This window comes from Haplochromis burtoni, unplaced genomic scaffold (assembly GCF_018398535.1).
Source record: "Haplochromis burtoni strain Fernald_Lab_line unplaced genomic scaffold, NCSU_Asbu1 Contig_432, whole genome shotgun sequence".
NCBI lineage: Eukaryota > Metazoa > Chordata > Actinopteri > Cichliformes > Cichlidae > Haplochromis > Haplochromis burtoni.
The window spans coordinates 67,033-88,611 of NW_024582793.1; the positions used below are offsets into that span (position 1 = coordinate 67,033).

At 40.0% G+C, this 21,579-nt stretch overlaps 2 protein-coding genes across 2 annotated transcripts in view; both read left to right on the forward strand.

Moving 5' to 3' along the window:
• Nucleotides 1-4,988: 4,988 nt before the first annotated feature.
• Nucleotides 4,989-8,177, forward strand: creg2 (cellular repressor of E1A-stimulated genes 2). Its single transcript, XM_005945077.2, has 4 exons — nt 4,989-5,754; nt 6,554-6,723; nt 7,578-7,691; nt 7,784-8,177. The coding sequence occupies exons 1-4, from the start codon at nt 5,338-5,340 to the stop codon at nt 7,923-7,925; spliced, it is 843 nt and encodes a 280-aa protein (XP_005945139.1). The 5' UTR covers nt 4,989-5,337; the 3' UTR covers nt 7,926-8,177.
• A 755-nt stretch (nt 8,178-8,932) lies between these two features.
• The window catches only part of mgat4a (alpha-1,3-mannosyl-glycoprotein 4-beta-N-acetylglucosaminyltransferase A), a 33,313-nt gene continuing 20,666 nt past the window's right edge, over nt 8,933-21,579 (forward strand). Inside the window, exon 1 of the mRNA XM_042213296.1 lies at nt 8,933-10,003. Coding sequence (XP_042069230.1) covers nt 9,910-10,003 — 94 coding nt within the window. The 5' untranslated portion in view covers nt 8,933-9,909. The remainder of the gene's footprint in view (nt 10,004-21,579) is intronic.

Genomic DNA, 21,579 nt, shown 5'->3' on the forward strand with positions numbered 1-21,579 from the left:
GGGTTTAAGTTTAAATGCAAGTACATTGAAAGTCACTGTAAGCCACATTTATTGAAAAAAATAAAAATAAAAAATCAGTTCCCTGGCACCAACTGACATTTCAAAAGCCTTAGTCACGACCAGTGACTGTGTAAATAAATATACATGTTTTCAACAGTCACTGGTCATGACACCGCACGAAAATAAAACAGAAGATAAAACCATCTGTGGTCACAGGTCATATTAAAATGTGCTGGCTCCCTCTGCTGCAGCCTGACAGTATCTACAAATCTAGAGCACTTGGGAAAGACTTCATGTAGTGAACAACATGCTTTACCTGAGTGGTGATACCCTGGAGCACTGTTGCCTACAAGTACAAGATACACAGCAGTATAAATGGAATATTCAGACCTCCAGTGAAAGGATCTACCACCATTTTCTGGCTGCTCCTGTTAGTAAATGCTACAAGTAGCTCATCTGCCTCCATCCAGGCCTTGATGAGGGAAGGTTTATTTTGATTGGTATATTACCACTTTTGCCTTCAGAACTGCCTTAAATCTTTGCAACATAGAGTCAAAAAGGTGCTGGAAATATTTCTCAGAGATTTTGGTCCATATTAACATGACAAGATCACACAGTTGCTGCTCGTGTTCCACCTGATGACAACGGTGCTCTACTGGATTAAGGCCATTTAAGTACAATGAGCTCACTGTCTGAGATGATCTAAAACAAAAGCAGCCATTGGAAGATGGGTAAACTGCTCATACAGGGATGGACACAATCAGCAACAATCAGAAGTGCAGCTTGCCACCAGAGGAGGCAGACAACATCTTGGGACCCCAGGTTAGTGGGTTTGACTTTAAACAACAGCAGTGGCAACATGTAAAGTTTCCAAGGACAGTAGAAAAGACCTGGCCTCCCTATGTCCATAAATATTTGGACAGAGACAACTTTTTTCTAATTTTGGTGCTGTACATTATCACAATTAATTTTAAATGAAACAACCCAGATGCAGTTGAAGTGCAGACTTTGAGCTTTAATTAAGTGGGTTGAACAAAAAGATTGCATAAAAGTGTGAAGAACTAGTTTTGTCTTCAACAAGTGAAATGCATATTCAGTTGGGTTAAGATCAGGTGACTGGTCTGGCCATTCAAGAATATTCCACTTTAATAAACTCCTGGGTTGCTTTGGCTGTATGTTTTGGGTCATTGTCAGTCTGTATTATGAAATGGCGTCCAGTCAATTTGACTGCATTTAAAGACCTCAGAATTCATCTGGCTGGTTCTGTCCTGTGCCACATCATCATAAATACTAGTGTCTCAGTGCCAGTGGCAGCCATGCATGCCCAAGCCATCACACTGCCTCTGCCATGTTTTACAGATGTTTTGGTATGCCTTGGATCATGAGCTGTTCCATGCCTTCTCCATGCTTTTTTCTTGCCATCATTCTGGTAGAGGTTGATCTTGCTTTCATTTGTCCAATGAATTGCTGTTTTCCCATCTTAAGGATGGCTTGTTTCACCTGCATAAAGAACTCCTTTAACCACATTTTCCACAAAATCTTCCAAATGCAAGCACCACACCTCAAATCAACTCCAGGCCATTTAGTTGTTTAATAGATAATGACATACCCTCAAATCAAAGCTGAGAGTCTACACATTATGTCCATTTGTTTTAGCATGTATTTAATGTTTTGACTGCTCTAGGACAGTAATAATAAGGCATATTTTATTTCATTCATTTATTGTAGTGTGTACCATTTATGCACGCATGTACAGTAGATGATTCTGTGGAAAATTAAGTTGGAAAAAAGTTTGAATTCAATTCCTACCATGCTACATTTCTTTGTACAAACCTCAGTATCTTCAGTTACATTTGGTTAGACAAGTACAACTACAGAAAGCTGAAAGCCACTTCTCTCTGTCATATTTTCAGCAAACCTGCCTATGCATGCCCACAGTGGCCAGGTGTGGATGGGTTTTATGGGCAGGGCAAAGCCAAGTTGTCCCTCGCAGACCACAAATGGGTGTGCCCACACACAGCCCAGGGGTTTGTGTGGTTTTGGAGCCCCTGTGTAGGTTTTCTGTGGGCGCAAGTCAATATAGGCTAGGTCATGTTTTCCTCGATTTATTATGTTAAGATTAAAATGTTGTATTTATGTTAAGACCAACTTAAATTACACTATAACATAAATAATAACTGCAGCCAGATGCCTCTGGAATATTTTTACATTGTTGTAATATGAATGATCTGAGAACTTCTTCCACCACAGGCTTCAGTTTTGAATGAGAACAGTTGAGAAATACAGTGGGGCAAAAAAGTATTTAGTCAGCCACCGATTGTGCAAGTTCCCCCACCTAAAATGATGAATGACAGAGGTCAGTAATTTGCACCAGAGGTACACTTCAACTGTGAGAGACAGAATGTGAAAAAAAAATCCATGAATCCACATGGTAGGATTTGTAAAGAATTTATTCGTAAATCAGGGTGGAAAATAAGTATTTGGTCACCTCAAACAAGGAAAATCTCTGGCTCTCACAGACCTGTAACGTCTTCTGTAAGAAGCTTTTCTGTCCCCCACTCGTTACCTGTATGAATGGCACCTGTTTGAACTCATCATCTGTATAAAAGACACCTGTCCACAGCCTCAAACAGTCAGACTCCAAACTCCGCCATGGCCAAGACCAAAGAGCTTTCGAAGGACACCAGGAAAAGTATTGTAGACCTGCACCAGACTGGGAAGAGTGAATCTACAATAGGCAAGCAGCTTGGTGTGAAAAAATCAACTGTGGGAGCAATCATCAGAAAATGGAAGACATACAAGACCACTGATAATCTCCCTCGATCTGGGGCTCCACGCAAGATCTCATCCCGTGGGGTCAAAATGATCATGAGAACGGTGAGCAAAGATCCCAGAACCACACGGGGGGACCTGGTGAATGACCTGCAGAGAGCTGGGACCAAAGTAACAAAGGTCACCATCAGTAACACACTACAACGGCAGGGAATCAAATCCCGCAGTGCCAGACGTGTTCCGCTGCTGAAGCCAGTGCATGTCCAGGCCCGTCTGAAGTTTGCCAGAGAGCACATGGATGATACAGCAGAGGATTGGGAGAATGTCATGTGGTCAGATGAAACCAAAGTAGAACTTTTTGGTATAAACTCAACTCGTCGTGTTTGGAGGAAGAAGAATACTGAGTTGCATCCCAAGAACACCATACCTACTGTGAAGCACGGGGGTGGAAACATCATGCTATGGGGCTGTTTTTCTGCCAAGGGGACAGGACGACTGATCCGTGTTAAGGACAGAATGAATGGGGCCATGTATCGTGAGATTTTGAGCCAAAACCTCCTTCCATCAGTGAGAACTTTGAAGATGAAACGAGGCTGGGTCTTCCAACATGACAATGATCCAAAACACACCGCCCGGGCAACAAAGGAGTGGCTCCGTAAGAAGCATTTGAAAGTCCTGGAGTGGCCTAGCCAGTCTCCAGACCTCAACCCCATAGAAAATCTGTGGCGGGAGTTGAAAGTCCGTGTTGCTCGGCGACAGCCCCAAAACATCACTGCTCTCGAGAAGATCTGCATGGAGGAATGGGCCAAAATACCAGCTACTGTGTGTGCAAACCTGGTAAAGACCTATAGTAAACGTTTGACCTCTGTTATTGCCAACAAAGGTTATGTTACAAAGTATTGAGTTGTATTTTTGTTATTGACCAAATACTTATTTTCCACCCTGATTTACGAATAAATTCTTTACAAATCCTACCATGTGGATTCATGGATTTTTTTTCACATTCTGTCTCTCACAGTTGAAGTGTACCTCTGGTGCAAATTACTGACCTCTGTCATCATTTTAGGTGGGGGAACTTGCACAATCGGTGGCTGACTAAATACTTTTTTGCCCCACTGTATATGCATTTGTTATAAGAAAGGAGGCAGCACGGTGGCACGGTGGTTAGCACTGTTGCCGCACAGCAAGAAGGTCCTGAGTTCAATTCCAACATCAGGCCGGGGTCTTTCTGTGTGGAGTTTGCATGTTCTCCCCGTGTTTGCGTGGGTTCTCTCCGGGTACTCCGGCTTCCTCCCACCGTCCAAAGACATGCAGCTTGTGGGGATAGGTTAATTGATTAATCCAAATTGTCACTAGGTGTGAATGTGAGTGTGAATGGTTGTCTGTCCCTATGTGTTAGCCCTGCGACAGACTGGCGACCTGTCCAGGGTGTACCCCGCCTTTCGCCCTATGACAGCTGGGATAGGCTCCAGCACCCCCCGCGACCCTGAAAAGGATAAGCGGAAGCCAATGGATGGATAAGAAAGGAGGAAGAATAGAAGAATTGTCCGCTCGTTCACCTTGACATAAACAGATCACAATGTTCAGTTTGACTCAGTAATACCTCAACAGCTTCTAGACCAAAATGAACAATCTTGGACGCTATGGACAGGAGACACCCGGAACAGTTAGGGAAATATCCCCATCATCAGACTAGTGACTTTTAAATTGCTTTCAGCTTATTAGAACTATTAGTTACAGAGTAAATAACACTGATTCTAAAAATCAACCATATTTGAGCCGACATATATTCTGCAGGACAGCAGCTTGATTTTTTACTTCTTTCACCATGACAACCTTAAAAAAAAATGACAAAAGGTGTTTCAGTGATGAACACATACCGGTAAACATGGATCTGTAGGGCAGAAACTGTTTAATGAGCTATTGAGTTTGACTGTATAAGTATTGGGACCAATGAATGTACTACTTAAGCCTTTTATTTTTTAGCCAGCTGCTTATACTTTGGTGGAAAAAGTGACTCATATACAATAATGGATGCACAGCAGGAACAGGAAATAACAAGCTTATGGCAAATCTTATAATATTTGTCATTTGTTGTGAGAAGAAAAAAAAAACACCATCTACATATTATTATTATTATAAACAGTTTATTGTCTTCTTTTACTAACAAATTGTCATTATTATTGCTTTTAATCGTATTTTTTTTTGCTATGTGTCCTTATAAGATACTGTATAAATAAAGGTTGTGCTGCATGATCCTTATATGACTTTTACACAGTCTCTGTGGGAATGACAGGCCACACATGAGTGATATCACTACAGTTAAACACAAACATATAGTATGCAGTAGTTACTCGGTTATTTAGCACACGGAGCGTCTTCTCTGCAGTCCCTTCTGCTGAGCGTTGATTGTAAAATTGCCTTATGGTGAATCAGCAGGGGTCGCTGTGGAAATTGCTCTCTGTGGCAAAGTATCCCCGTGTTATGAAAGCACACACGTGAGTTTGTAAACACGAGATAGAGAGAGAGAGTGGAGGAGGACGGCCATTCTCCCAGCTCAGTAATATGAGGCCTTCTTACTTTCCTTTGGCGCTGTTTGCCAACATCCTGTGTCTGTGTGAGAGCTACACCCTCAGGAGCTCCGTGTCCTGGGTGGTGTCCTCCAACGATGTGGTGGAGGACGGAGACTTGTCGGAGGAGGTCGCCCCGGCGCTGCTGGTGGACAGTGCGGGGCTGTGGAAGCAGGCGTATCCGTCCTCCAACGTCCTCGGAGACAGCGTGGAGAGCCCCGGAGAGCTGGTCAAGCCCGAGGGCGACAGCGCCGCACAGCTTTCCTCTCGCCTGTTTTCATATCGGTTAGAGAAGGTGAAGAAGTCCGCCAGCAGCACTCCTCCCCCGCACCAAGACACAGCAAAGACTGCCAGATACATATCTCATTACAGTGACTGGGGGTACCTGGCCACCATTTCCACTCAAGAAAAGGTAACGCACACAGAGGGGATAGTGGTCCCGGTTCAGGATTTCTTTGCGCATTTAAGCGTAATGGGACAAGCTGAGGAACACGCCCATGTTCTCACCATAATATGAAAAAGATACCCCTCTACCTTTGTGCGTGGACCCTTTGATTTTACACGAAACACGATCAGCTTTTTAAATACACTGATGAAGATTTGAAGAAAATTCACCAGTGAAAATCAAACGCATATGCAGGAAATCACACCGAGTGACAAGTACTGAAAATAGCCTTAAAAAATCTCCTTACGCAAGACCAGAACTGAGATCAGCCCGAAGTGCCTTTTGGGATACACCCTGCGTATGTAATGTGAATTTAACTGAGAAATAGCTTCAGTCTAATGGGTGAAGCTCTGCATGGATGGGTGTCCTTCTCGAGCTTCTCCCATCTCAACAAACGAGCTCCATCTGTTTGTTATTTTAAAATGGAGCTCATGAATTTGCTGTTGCACTAAAAACTCTTCCGAGTGATCTCAAATATCAAAGCTGAAGGCATAGCTGTTCTGTTAAGCTTTTGGAAACTGCTGATTTCTGGAACTGATTGGTTGTCATTGGGCTATTTCATGTAAAAACTTCATTACATTTTTTAGGATCACGTTTATTTCATTTTAGTGTAATTTTATTGGTTTTATGCGCTAAAATTTACTTACTTAAAACAAGCACAAAGGATCTGTGTTGCGTAAAACCTATGTCTTTATAAATGCATAAAAATATAAGTTTTTATATACTGTAAAAATATAGCACATTTTTTTTATGTGTGTGTGTACAGATCAAAGGTCTTCCTTTTGGAAACATCTTCTCAGTGAGTGATGGACCACTGGACAACAGCACTGGAGTCATCTATTTTTACGTGACTCCAATGGACAACACTGTGGCAGACCTGAAAAGCAACCCCTATGCTTCTCTCACCTTCTCAGAGGCTGAGGGGGAATTCTGCAGGTAATCTAAATGTTGTTCTGTGGGGGGAAAAACACCCATCTATCTGATTATTGAGATCCTCTAGCCAGATGCTCTTAGGTGTTGATTTAGACACAGAGGGGATTGGCCTTTTTTCACTCACAGCCTCTAGACTGGCACTTGATAATCGTACTGCACAGTCTATGCAGTCTTTAAAGTCCCATATTAAAGCTCACATTTTTACCTTGGCTGTTAATTTCAGTTAACTTTGAGTCCCATTAGGTATTCTTGTGTTGTTGCTTCTGTCAGTTTGTTTTTAGTCACATTTTATTGTATTTGGGTTTTTTTATGAGTTATTTTATTGTATTTATTTTATTGATCGCAGTTTTTGTCTCGTTTGCATTTGTAAAGCATGTTGGTCAACCTTGTCGCTTTTAAATGTGCTGTAGAAATAAAATTGACATTATTGCTCATTTAATGAAACACAAAGTGAAATAACAGTTTTAGATATGAAAGAAGCTTTCTTAAAAATATGCCCTAATTACTTCAAGAGAAAGATCATGGATGTAGTGAAGCAGGACATGCAGAGGAGGATGGAGAGGTAGAGTGAGATGGAGGCAGATGATTTGCTGTGGCGACCCTTAAAGAGAGCTGCTGAAAGAAGATGTTTTGAGCTTCAAACAGTTTCCACAAACTAGTTGACACAGTAATCTTGGGGATTTTGGGACAGTTTGCTTGTTTGGTCTAACCTCAGCTAAATCACCGCTGTAGCTTTCTGAAACACTACATACAGCTGTGTGTCTTGCAATGTTGAATGCTCTCCTGTGTGTGTGTGTGTGTGTGTGTGTGTGTGTGTGTGTGTGTGTGTGTGTGTGTGTGTGTTTGTTCTTTTTAAGGCAAATGGTGTATGATCCAGAGGATCCCAGATGTGCTCGACTCACGCTCACGGGCAAGATGATCGAGGTGGCCCCGGAGGAGCTTGCGTTTGCGAAGGAGGCAGTGTTCTCAAGGTAACAGAGCATGTAGAAGATGTATTTTCCTTAGGGAAACACCATTTGGCATGCGTGACATGTATCCTGATATTTTGCACAATGTTTCAAAGGCATCCTGTTATGGCAAAGTGGCCAGTGGGACACAAGTGGTTCTTCATGAAGCTGGAGTTGATTCAGATCTGGCTGCAAGACTGGGTCGGGGGTACAACGCTCATTCCGCTGGAGGACTACTTTAAAGCTACTCCTTTCTGAGAATATCCCTCACAAATGCTATCTGCCCCACAGATATCACTCCAGTAAGGTGTTCACAAATTCACAAAGCAGAATGTGCAAAGAATGTTTTAAATCTTGTTTAAAATCCTGTTTCAATTCATCTGTAAGGCAGGGGTTGTTCTTCATGCCTACATTTTCTCTTCTTTCATATCTTTGTTTGTCACACAAGATCAGTTACTTGTGTTTGATGCGTGAATGTATTTATAGTCAATAAATGACTTAAACTCCTCACATCTGTGAATGCAGTTTGTATGAAACATAGATTGTTTGTTGATTGCATCTTGGGTTCACACTAAGATGCATTTTTTTTAAAGAAATAAAATTAATATTGTGCATATTATTTAAAGTAAATATAAATTTGTTGTCTATTGTTAGTATTAACTGATTCACACTCCTAAACCTGTCATTTTCATTTTTAAACAAATATGGTGATTGTGTTATTAACAACAGAACATAGAAAACAAATCTAATGTTTAAATTGAGATATTTTACTGCTGCATGAAAAAAACCAACTCATTTTGAATTTGACAGCAACTTGTTTCAAAAAACATTGGGCAGCTATTTTTTGCACAGTTAAACCCTTTTAAATTTCATATTCGAATATGAATATGCTTCTTGTAGTTTAAGTCTTATTATTTGCTTGCATTATGTTCTGCGTTGAGAGGGTGCCAGCTGAGGGTGCATACAAATACAAGCTAAAGTTTTGGGCACTAGATGGTGCACTTAATGCGTGTTGGGGGGAAAAAAATAGCCGGTTGGTGGAAAAAGCACAAGTTTGACATTATAGAGTTTTCTAGTAATTTCACAACAATTCCCACGTCAATAATGCTGGTTTATTTTATTTTTTAGGTTTCATCTACAGTGGGGGGTTTGAAACTTAAAAATGATTGTGTTAAAGTTGGAGTGAGAATTTAACAGATTTTTTTCCCCCAGGTGCAGCAATGATAGCTTTAAACAAAGATATGAAAATAGCAGTCCTTTCAAACACCTGGAATGACTGCATGCTCGTCCCGTCGTGAGTTGCACCACTGTTGTCGACCACAACAGTGAGTCGAGTGAGTGCTTTATTTTGAAGGTTCTTACCGGAAGCCCAGTTTGCATATACTACCGTAATTTCCCTAAAAGCACCCAAGGTAGACCGGTTTATTTATATAACATGTAAAAAAGAAATCATTTGCGCTTGGTTAATTTTAGGGGTTGTGTTAATTGAGGTGTGCCGTAGAACTCCTCCGCGACAGTCAGCGCAGAATGAGCCCCCTGTCCGCTTGGCTTTAGTTTACCCGGCTGGTTTCAACTTCGTGTTAGCTCGTCAGCTAAGTAGCTAACAGACGTTCTGTCGCAGTATGCGGGTCGACTAGCAGTGACGGTTAAAACTTGGTTGTTTTGTGGAAGACGCTCAGTGAGTTAGCCGCACTCTACCGTGTTTATTTGCGTATGTTTTAACCCTGCTCTCCGTTAAAGCGAAATCAACGTGATTCGAGGCGTAGCCTTTAGGACACCGTCAGAGACCCACCAGCCTATCCCGGACGATCAGTAGTCACACTGTTGAGATGACATCTACTTGTAACTTGTAGCTTAACGGCTGGCTTTGAAAACACTATGGATTGTATTGGCAACTAGTTCGTTCTTTTTAAACCCACAATGTAAGCTATATTGTCTCACAAACAAAGCAGCTGACTGATAACCGATAGGCTAGGTTAGCACGTATGTTTTTTTAGTCCCGCGAACAACGAAAAGAGAAGACGCTCCGACAGGGCTACAGCAGCGCCCTTGTTTCCGTGCGCAGAAGTCGGTGTTCACCCTCCCCGTTAAGCGGAGCGTTTTTACGAGTTGAAGCACCCTATGCCCGTGCCTACGCCCGTCTCCACATCCTGAAGCCAGAGAGAGAGAGACGGAGGGAGGGAGGCAGTGGCAGCTCCGGGGTCCCCGACACTCAGCCGAGGAGAGGCATCGCTGAAATGAGATGAGGCTCAGAAATGGAACTGTGGCCACTGCACTTATCTTCTTCACGTCTTTCCTTAGTCTCTCTTGGTATACAGCGTGGCAGAATGGCAAAGGTAAGTTGGACATTTGTGTCATCTCGGTTATCCCCCCCACCCCGTATAAAAAATGTCAGAAGGATCGACGGTCTCTAGACGAGGCCTGGTTAACAAGCTGGCAGGCAGAAAGCTGAAGCATGACCAGCAAGCAGCATGTCTTAAGACACAGCAGGTGAAGTCATCCATCCCGTGGAACTGGTTTCAACGTGGTAATGCGTAATAACCCGTGTTATCGCTATAATAAATGGATGGAGTTCTTTTGTTTTAAGCTTTATTGTGCCCCATCTCCTGTCCCAGTTAATCATACCCAAAGTGCTGTTTCCAGCCATCCTCACTAACTTAGGGATAATCTAGTTTGCCCCTGCCAGGCAAAACCTCTAGATAATTACGCCATTCACTAACATTAGGTTTCTGCATACACGTCTTTAATGACTCTCATCTGAGCATTACATGTCAGGCATCTGTGCCTGGGCTTATTACACAAGTGTGGCTGTGTTACAGTACACAGCTTATGGCTGAGTGCTTACTTTCCAGTGTGGTGTGGGCAGGAATATGGGCCTTGGTCTTGTTACCAGCAGGGTGTAAATAATTGCAGCCCATATATAAATTCCAAACCAGGGATTCAGGTTGTGATTACTGCAGAGCGTATCAGCTTGATGAAATGTTTTCTTTTAAATGGAGCAGGCTCAGACTGGTGATTATATGAAAGTGGGCGTATGGGGGGGTAGAGGTTATGAGACGATGCCACCATAAATGTTGCACCTGTTGATACAGTTAGTAAGTCTGTATGGGATAAAGCTATGGCAGGTCAGTCTGTTCAATTTGACAGTTGTCACAAGCCAACAAAATTATAATACTGGCTCCTGGTCTTTATATAAATCCTTAACATGTACTGTTTAATTGTGGCTCACAATGTAGATGATGTGCTCACCTGTACAACTTATAAACCATTAAGGTTGCCATTAAAATACAGTGCATGTGTCCAACCATGGTTATCCAGTAGCAAGTGTATGAGACAATTTGTTATTTTAAATTTGACTTCACACTTGTCCACAAACCATCTCCACATCTCATCCCTGTGAACACAATAACTCAGCTGCTCTGTGAGGATATTTCCTCAAACTTGGCAGAAATAGTCTTGTATGCATGGATGAAGTGATTGAATATTTGTGCTCTGACAGACTAAAATAATGAAGTCACAACTTTTTATCCCAAAAGGTCACCTTCAATTTGACATAATCATACCCTGTATGAATACGTATCTGGACATTATACAACGGCGTAACTCAGGAAGACAAAGGTTGACTGTAAATAAATGTAGCCTGGGGTGGGCGGTTTAATTTGTTCAAACTTAAAATAAATTTTTTGCTTCTCAATTGGCTAAAATAACAGAAAAATACATAGATTTATTTTAGATAGTTAAAAATAGTTTTAGTTAAAATGACATTTTCCCTTCCCATTATCACCAACGGCGTACATTTAGGTGTTTGTCTGATTGTTGGAATTTCACTTTTTATTTGTTATTCCAGGATTTTTACTGTACAATGAAAAGCGATTTGAGACGACCGTTGCTGTGATTTGGTGCTATATAAATAATTAAAATCCCAAATAACTATTTTGAACCTGGTAAATCTGTGATTGCTGCCAATAGTCTTCAATTGTAACACTGAAATTGTGGTAATTGAGTATTTGGTTGTGAGCCAGGTGTGCTTTAGAATTTGTAGCTTCCTTGCAGCAACACTCAAATCTGAAATTCTTTATACTGTTATTGCCACAACTAAGTGTTCACACTGGGCTTTATTTGTGAAGCTTGTAAATACCTGCAAGGAATTTGACTTTTGTGTTACTCACAATAAAATCACTCCCTAATTGTAGACATACAATTAGAACAAGAAAAAAAAGCTCAGCAAAGTTATTTCCGGTGATTGTTCCTGTTTCATACATTAAAGTCTTAATATCCTGTTACAGTCAACGTCTGTAATGAAACAGAAAAATACAGATATGAAAATGTGACCTGTCTGGCAAGTTGAGCTGATAGTTCTGTTTTTCCTAGAGTCTTGTGGTAATGAAATCCAAACATTACTCAGTATGGAATTATTATAACATAGATTTGATCTTGTCCTAGAAGGAGAAGAACTGGTGTCACTTAAAACACAAACCATTAACTTATTGTATTCAGCTCGGCCTTCGCAGCGGCAGTTAAAGCTCTATGCTCAAAACAAGGATCCTGAAACTGACCTGAACTCCGCTCTTGTCAGTTTTATTACAGCGCTTGTGACTTTCTTAGTGTGAAAACATCTTTGTAGACGAGGGCTACACAGACGAATGCAGTAATGCTGCTATTTAAAAAAAAATGCTTTGAGCTGAAAGATCTCAACATGCTAGAGCTTAAAGGATCCCTGTGGAGCATTTGACCTCTGTGCTTTTTTTTTCTTCTTCTTCTGAGTGGCTCCCTGTTTTTGTTTGTCACATGCACGAGCACGAGTGTGTATGTGCAAGACATCTCATGCACAGTGTCAAATACAATCCACACAGGTCCACTCATCTATGGTTGCAGGAAGATGCCAGGAATGTGCCAACAAAGGCTGGGAAAAACAAGATTGCCAGCTAATAGACGTGCATGTAAACGGATGTTGGTTTCTAAGCTTTATTTGTGCCGTGGTGGCCTGGGGTTTGTGTGTTTGCTTGCAGTTTTGTATATGAAACAAGCTCTTCTTTATGCTTTGTTGGCAAATTGGCCTTTAATGTGATTGTGCTTTTATTATTTGGAGCATTCCTTTCCTAAATGCTGTCTTTGTGTTGAAGTTTTGTTTATGTCTGCATATGCTAAGCTACAGCGCAATAACATGATCCTGAAATAGGGGGAAAAAAAATGCATATTTTAAAGAAAATTAGCCGTGACTTTGTTGTTTGTGTGCATCTGTCTCTCGTGTTCTATCTATTGTTAAAAACACCAAACTGTGGGAGTGGGACAGATAAAAGCTATTTAGTTAGAATTAATAAAAATAAATTGTAATTAAAAGCTATATAGCACTTAGATGTACACTTAGATTTTTTATTTTTAGAAAGTGATCTAATCACTCAGGCTGCCTTTTTCTAACTGTATAATATTTATCAGATCTGTTCCTATAGTGCATTTCATAGTATTAATTCTCCTGATTAGTGTGTGGCTTTTACACTTGTCTTTAGGTATTTTATCTTGTGTTTCACTGGCTCATGGTCTCTGTGCTTTTTCTTATCTTAACACGTGATGCTTTAGCACAGATTGCTTTTCTGTTTTTAATCATATTTTTTTATATCATATTATTTCTTATTGTGGGAATAAATAGCTTTTACTCTTAACTCTGGCCAATGTGAGCACTTCTAGTGTTGAACATGAACTCAGGCAGTGAATAATTTTAAAAATGTAAATGTTCAAAACCTCTTTAAGTACTGGTAAGTGTTTTTCAGTGGACTGGGTTGTATAGATAAATATTTGTAGCTCAAAGAGCAATTTCTTTATTGGAGTAGAAAGATTACCTATCAGTTGTTTTGTTTTTTTCCCTCTTTTTGTTTTGCATTAACCTTTGCTTCTGATAGCCTGTTCTGTTGCTGGTCACTTGACTGCTGTGAATGAGCACTGTGCCAGTCAGCTGTCCAAACACTCTACGGTGAATGACTCTCCAGAATGTGTACTTCTCTGTCAGTCTCCTTCTTTCCCTAGTGAGAAGCTGCTCTCTACTATCTCTTTGGTTATATCTCAAGTAGATCAAAACAACAAGAACAAGCTAGATAAAGACGAATAATATAGGTGAGCTTTGAGTTGCTCAAACAGTATGGTGAGGTCCTCTCTTTTTGTGTCAAAGAAGAAATGCGTATCCACATTTCTGTGTGTTTCCTCACAATGAGCATGTCATTGTCATTTGTTATCATAAATGGGTAGGGCTTTGCAAATATATATCATTTCCTTTCCATCCACAGCAAAGTTCACACACATTAATAACAACCTTGTTTGTCATGAACCTTAGATATGATACCATCATTGTGATTCCCCCCACATGTTGCTTTAAACATTTTTTTCCATTTAGTATTTTTTTTCCTTCAGGCATAGTCAAATCAAGGGGCCTTTGTATTCAAAAACTTTACATTTAGGGTGTTTATATAGTTTAATGCAGTTTTAAATACTGTTGGAAGAAAGGAAAATTAAAATCCTACTGATCTCTGTAAATGATTTAATTAATTCTGCTTGGAATATCTATGGAGGTAAAAAAAACAAGTGATTTTTATAGTCTTTATAACTTTGTCTTGCATTTCATTCCTATTATTCATTCTTGTAGTATGTGACAGCAGTCTCCTTGTGTTAAGACATCACATGAGGAACTTTAAAAGCCATCTTTCAGAACCATCTGATCAGTGTTGTTCTCTTTGAAGGAAGTTGAGTGTCTTGGCTGCTTTTACACAGTTGAAGTTACAAAAATTATGTGTTGCAGATGTTTTAAAAGCACTCAGTGTTTGATACAGTTGTTTAGGACGTAGTCCGTTATTTTGAGACTAGGATAGTGCCAGTTCTGTGCTTATAGTTTCAGCAGATTCGGTCAATCTTCAGTGTCACGCACAAAACACCCTTTAGTTATGGAAATGTCACTTCCTCCTTGCCTTCCCTGAGTGCATTCCCCTCCCCTCCTCATTGTTTAAAGGCATGACTTCTTCCATCATTGCATCAGTCCAAACACAATGGGACAAAAATAGCTTGTGCTAAAGGAGAAAAAAGCAGGCAGATTCTATAAGGTGGGCTAGCGATGTAGTTTATTAGTTTGATTGGGAGAAGATACGGCTTGCACATTTTGGTTCTTCTTTGTGATATCTGGCTGTGTGTGCAATTGTGTGTGTTTGCTTTTTGGCTTTTGGACTTTGTGAGGTAGGGCTGTCTGCCAGACAAAAGTAGCCTGGAAGGAAGAAGAGTATAAAGACTAAATCTTAAAAGAGGGAATAGAAAAGCCTGAGGTGGGCTCTTATTGTGGAGAGAAAAGGCAGATAGTGCTGACATAGCAGAGAAACAGTAAGATGCTTTTTTTTTGTGGAAAGTTGAGTGTTTCTTGGGGGGGGGGGTGTTGAGCCTACAACTAACTTTCAAGATCACAAAACAGGCCTTTATATTTCTGAGGTACATAGCGTTTTATTTTTTAGATATTGCAAATCCCCGATTGTCCTTAACTATAACATACACGTAATTTAAGCGTTGAGCTCACCCTCACAAGCACGACTCACAAGCACGACTGGAATCCGTTATCACAGGCAAACCAGATCAATAATTTTACTTTGCTTTTTGATTTGTATTAATTAATTTTTAGAGGAAGTAAAATACAAAATATGTTCAAACTTAAAAGATCTTTTGAATGTTGTAATTTTAAAGGACTGCAGTGTTTGCTACAGTCGTCTTGATATCTTTCCACTTCACCCTGTAGTCCACTGATTCCTGGTCAGACTACTTTATCAGATGCATTATAATATAAAATACCCACTATCATTTACCGTTGCCAAAGGCGGTGTTTTCAGACTAAATCTTTTGCAGTGCCAAGCTCGTTCAGTTTATTGTCATGTCGACTGTAGCACTGAATCTTAATAACATTTGAGAAGAGGTTCCAGTAAACATTTGCTAGAAAAATGAATTGATTAGACAGCAGAGTGTTTTATGTTAGTCAACTAATCTGTATATCAACATATTCTTTCAGCCCCCCAAAAAGCTTTTAATTGACTCGAAGCTTCAAGTCCCAATGGATATCATTAAAAAATTGATTGGACACAACTCTGAAAGTGGAGTTTCCAAAAAAGAGCGCTAGCCTTGGCTGAACGTGGCCTTACAGCAGCCAAGAGGAGGCAGAGGAGTGGAAGTGAGCCGAGTAAGGCTGTGCTCTGAGTTCAACGCTGTCAGACAGCACGATCTTCCATTAAGAGAAACGACCGGCTGCCAGAGTTTGTCATGACTTTTAGCACAATGGAGGGAGAATAGTGGGTGGAGGTCAGGAGCAACTATGAGGCCATGGCGAGGAAGCAGAATTGAAAATATGGGTGGGAAAGTTGCCAAGGGGGCAAACATTTGTCTGGCTTTTTCAGATACGAATTCCCTACAACTTTTTTTTTCTTTTAATCCTTCATTTTAGTGAAGTGAAATGGGCTGTGGTATTAAAAAAAACACACACACCAAAAGGATTAGAGCTGTGCCTTCTTTTTGTCTTCTAACATTTGAAAACTGCTCAGGTAGTATCACTTGCCTACTCAAGGCTTGACTTGCAATTCTTGTCAGAAAAATACTGCAAAAAATCTATATTACAACTTTGTGTTTGTGTGCCAAGTATTTTTTGTGTGGCTGTGTGTGTGTGTGGATGTGCACAAACTGTTTAACCCAAAGACGTTTTAACTGGTGTTAACTAGTGTCACTTGAAAGTAACATCTGTTTGATCTGTTATTACCCTGGTATATATAAAAACAGAGCAGACCAGCAACCCACACATCATGCTTAATATGAATGTGGTCAAGACCTAAATACTCATAAGTTGTGCCAACATTCGGATCGCGTTTAAGCAAAGCCACAAAACTTTGTAATGTTTCCTCTCATGGCATCTGCCTCAGTGGATTTGAATTAAAGCAATCAAAATGAGATTTAAGTGTCGAATTTTAACTTTATTTCAATGGGATTGACAGAAGTACTGTATTAAGTGTTTAAAAATGTGCTTTCTGTATTGTCCCCAAGTCCTCAAACTAACATTTTAGTATTAGTACATGGCTTGTTTCCCACACTTGTGAGCAAATTCTTTGCCATCAGTGGCTCATATCTTGAACTTGTGCAAATCACCAGATGTCAGGTTTCCTCCCCTGAGAGTATGCCAGGCATCTTATGCTGCTATGTTTTAGCCTAATGTAGGTAACTATGTAAGTAACTATGTATAATCAACACAAAAACACTCGGTCACCAGATTGATTTGGGTATTCATTTGTTTGTACACAAATCATCTTTTGATCCTGTTGACATGCATATTTGTCATGTAGAAGGAGAGCCGTTAAGTTTGCTTTGACGATTTATCACACTGTTGTATTATCAGACATAGACTGCGTGTAATTTACAATTTGACCATATTCAGTTACTGATGGCAACAATCATGCCAGGTTTTAGTGACAATGTTTGTCGTGCTTGACAGTTTAGTTTTCCACTACAACTTCAGAATTTATGAACAACTTAAGTGGGCTAATGTTATCTTATTGGATAAAACGGTTGTTGACAGTTTAAATTTTAGAAGGATAATTTGAAGTTGAATAAAAAGTAATAAATTACAGTAATTGTTATTGCAAAACTCACCGAACCGCTAAACGTTAAAAATTGCAGTATTATGGTATTATGAGTAAAGTATTGTGATAATATTGTGTTGTGGGGTGTCTGGTGAGTCCCACCACATCACTGTTCAGATCTGGCTAAGTCCTTTGTCTTGCACACAGCAGCTGCAGTATAGAACCACATGGCTGACAGGTGCACCACTGCAGGGGCTTCATACATGCATAATGCAAGTAGACATGCTTTTCCCAAACTAAACAAGTTTAAAGGCTCTTCAGTTTGTTATGGTTGTTGGTTGTATAGCAAAATATGAATGAAAGCTAAAGTGCTTTTAAGGTAAATTAGCAACTGTGTAGAGACTGAATGGCCTGTGGGATGCTGCCCTTGGTTTTGTGGCATATGTGGATAGCCTATAATTGTACGCTGCTCTGTGGTTGGTATGGCACTTGTATACTAATGCTATACTGGTTATTCAGCATTTTGTATTGCATGTAACTTAATAAGGGCTATACTTTCAAGGGAATTTTTGTTTTTTAGGAAGCAGTTCCAATGAAAACGGTTGATGGATGGATCCGTTTTAACAACTTTGGACAAGGCCAGACATGTTCACAATACTGGCAGCACTCCATGTTTAGACCAGGAAGGTGACTAGATAGAGCATGTTGAAGGCAGCCCATTTCGCCTACTTGCTAGCAATACATGCATCTAACTATTAGCTGTGCTATTTGCACCTCGACACAATCTGTCATCACAGTCTTTGTGCTAGGGAGCTGTCAGTGTTATCCAATCTCAGGAACTGACGTGTCGGGTAAAGGTTGTGATTTTGTATATAAAAATGGTTTCGTTTTGAACATTAGTAGCAGGGAAGCTGCTTTTGTACTTTTGGTCCACAACCATATTTCTTTTTCCATTTCATTGGAAAGGGTTATATCCCTAAACTGCAGAAAATAAATCCAAACCATTACTATAGTGGGATATTGTGATGTGTGTGTGTGTGTGTGTGGGGGGTCTAACTGCACACACATGTGTAACTGTGGTAAATTACCCTTTAAACACAATTTCCTCTTAACAGCTGTTGTATCATCCTCTAGCTGAGCTTGTTTTGAGCAGAATGATTCACGACAAGCCTTTCAGTATTTCGCAGAGTCAGTTTCCACAGTTTCAAAAGCTCCTTTTATCAGCACAGAGTTTATCCTGTGTATGGATTTCTTGATTATTCCTTTATAAATGGTAAATGGCCTGTATTTATATAGCGCTTTACTAGTCCCTAAGGACCCCAAAGCGCTTTACATATCCAGTCATCCACCCATTCACACACACATTCACACACTGGTGATGGCACCAGTTTATACATGATTGCTGTTATTAAGTGCTGAACTGGGCTGCTGTGCCTTTCACAGTAAAAATATGCTTTAACAGGTGCATCTACATATAATGCACTGCAGTTCTCGTACTGGTGTGGACAAAAACTGGACAGTCTCCTCATCAGCACTCCTAAATTCGCTGTTGGCAGCATACATCAGCAAGGGAAAATCAGGTCAAGGACAGCATCACTGTGAGGGCTTTTGATGAGCTAATAGACAGGCTGATAAAACTCTTTAACACTGCAGTGAGATCAGGGATGGGTTTTTATGAAGTGTTTCTTAGCACTAAGATCATCCTTGCCCTCACTTAAACTGATATGTGCAGGAGTTCTCTCTCTTCCTCATGAATTTAGTCAGATGCTTAAATTACTGATGTCAAGATAAGTAACAGCACTGTCACAATAAATTCAACAATTATCATGTCATGACTGTGACTCGCTAAGTGCTGCTAAACATTGTTTCCAAAAGAGAGTTTTGAGTTTTTTTTTTAAAAAAGAAATATAATAAACTGCAACCTTGATGTAACTACTGATATTCCTTCATTAAACTGTAGTTATTCCTACAGAACCAACAGTATGTTCCTCTTTCTTGGTTAAAAATAAAAATTAATAAAGTTTAACATTTTTGCTGCTTGACATTTTCTTTACTTAATTCTTAAACCCAGTGGTTTAACGGAGTTATTTAACCTCCTAGGACCTGGCGTCCACATATGTGGACATCACATTTTGGGTTATTTAGACCAAAATACTCAATTTTGCTCTACAAGGGCCTGATATCCACTTACGAGGACATTATACTGCTACTGTTCTATCAAAATTTTAAACGAATATCCTCATATGTGGCTCTCATTTTTCTTAGAAACAAAAATTAGGTAAAAAAAATCTGGTAATTCTTTGTTTTTACATTTATCAGGTCCCAATCAGCCGAAATATCAAAGAGAAATGAAAAATGCATGCCGTGTAAGAGTTCGGGTCTTAGGAGGTTAAATATAGTTGTCAAAATTTCAGCTTAAAGCTCACAAAAACCATTTCTATGTCCACCAAACACAGCTAAATAAACAAATAATTAAAGTAGCAGGTAAACAAATTGCACAAATGGGTGTAAACACAAAGCACCGATTCCCCTGTTCGCTCAACAGCATGCACGCAGACAAACGATGCCGCTGCTCTCGGAGGTTTCATCACGCTCCAACCAAAACATATTGAACCAACAGCAAAAAGAGACCAACTCTTCACATCTGAAAAAGCGTAACATGAATTCTGTCCTGCCTCAAAATTATTATTATTTTTGCCTTATTTGCTTGCTTACATACTTGAAGCATTACTCACTAGACTACTGTTGTGCATAATGTTGGCCTCCAAAAAGAGAGGCTATTTCTTGTTACCTAAGAAAGTTCAGCTTTCACAGGTGGTGTTAAATTGCAAAATGCCTAGCTACATTATTAAAAAACCTCTGTAATTTTGCTCTGTTTCACTTCAGCAGCATCAGTCTTTCCACAGTAAATGCCCATGTGTTCATTTGTAGTTTTCTTGAGTTTACTTTGTGTTACTTTAACACAATGGCACGTGCTGTGAAGCTTACACGTCTTATGAAGTCTCACAAGTGTTAGCTTTACTTTGATAGCAAGATGGTTTACACACTTTGTAATTGCTGAAAAATACTCAATTTTATGCATATCATTTTCCAGCAGAAAGACCCTTGGGGCTTAAGAGGACAACTCATCACAGAGCATGGCTGTAGAAATTTGCAGCGCTGTCAGTTTTGGCATGAAGTTTGAAGTCTGAACTGTCTTTTCTCTTTTAATTCATTTTAACACAGGGTCCTTTTTGTGTGTCTGTCTGTGAATGTGAGGGCTTGATTGAGTTAGTTTTAAAGAGTAGTTGCCAAATTTACATACACCTATGATTCATCCAGCATTTCTCATTAATAAATAATATAAACCAAGCAAAGGAATCTAGGATGACAAATCAAGACAATATCTCACAGGAAAGGCCATTACAAGATACTGAAATATGAAAAAAATTGTATCAAAACATGAGGCAGGAATAAGAAAACAGAAAAAGGAGATCTTATTTAGTTCTCAGGCAGAGCGTAGCACTACCCCCACTACCCATGATGCTAGAGAGCAGAGAGGAATAATGAGATTTTATAGCTGTACTCCAGACCCCAGGTAGGTCTAATTATTTAATGCATCTTGTGCACCCGTCCTTCATCCAAAGGCTCTGTAGCATGGCTGTGAAGTATGTCAACCATTAACCCTGTAGACCATTTGACCAGTAAAAAATTAAAGTCCTTTCTATAGATTAGGCAACATTTTTGAAGCCGGGGCTAAATTTTCTTTAACAGTAATGAGATGTGTAATGAAATGTCAAGAGGCTTGTGTGAAAACTGTCTGGCGTATATATGCGTTACCTACTAGGTAATGTACTTCCAAATAAAAAAAGACCCATAATTTTACCACCTAATACAACTGTGGATGAATAATCCAGTTAAATAGAAACCTTATCCACACCTTGTCCCCCTTTCTGAGGCATTTGGTGTATCTTTTGTCTGCACTGTGGGATTACAGGTGTGGTTTCACCTCAGCAGACCTGGAGTCCTCCAGTCAAAGAACTGATGTGAAGATGAAAGTCTTGTTTTAGTTTGAAGCTGCCCTATTCAGGAGTATTGGACCAAATGACAGCATCTGTCTGTGTGTCTTAGAGATCAACATTCAGGAGGAACAACATGGTTCTGTGCAACAGAGTAGCCAGGCCAGAGTGGATGGACAATAGCTCAGTGAGAGAGAGAGCGATGGAAAGGGAAAGATAAAGGCAGGGGTTTTCTTTTTTGTTGAAAGGGCACGCTAAACCTATGAGAAGAAGAAGATCAGAGACTAGCCGACGCATGCACGCACGCACGCACGCACGCACGCACACACACAC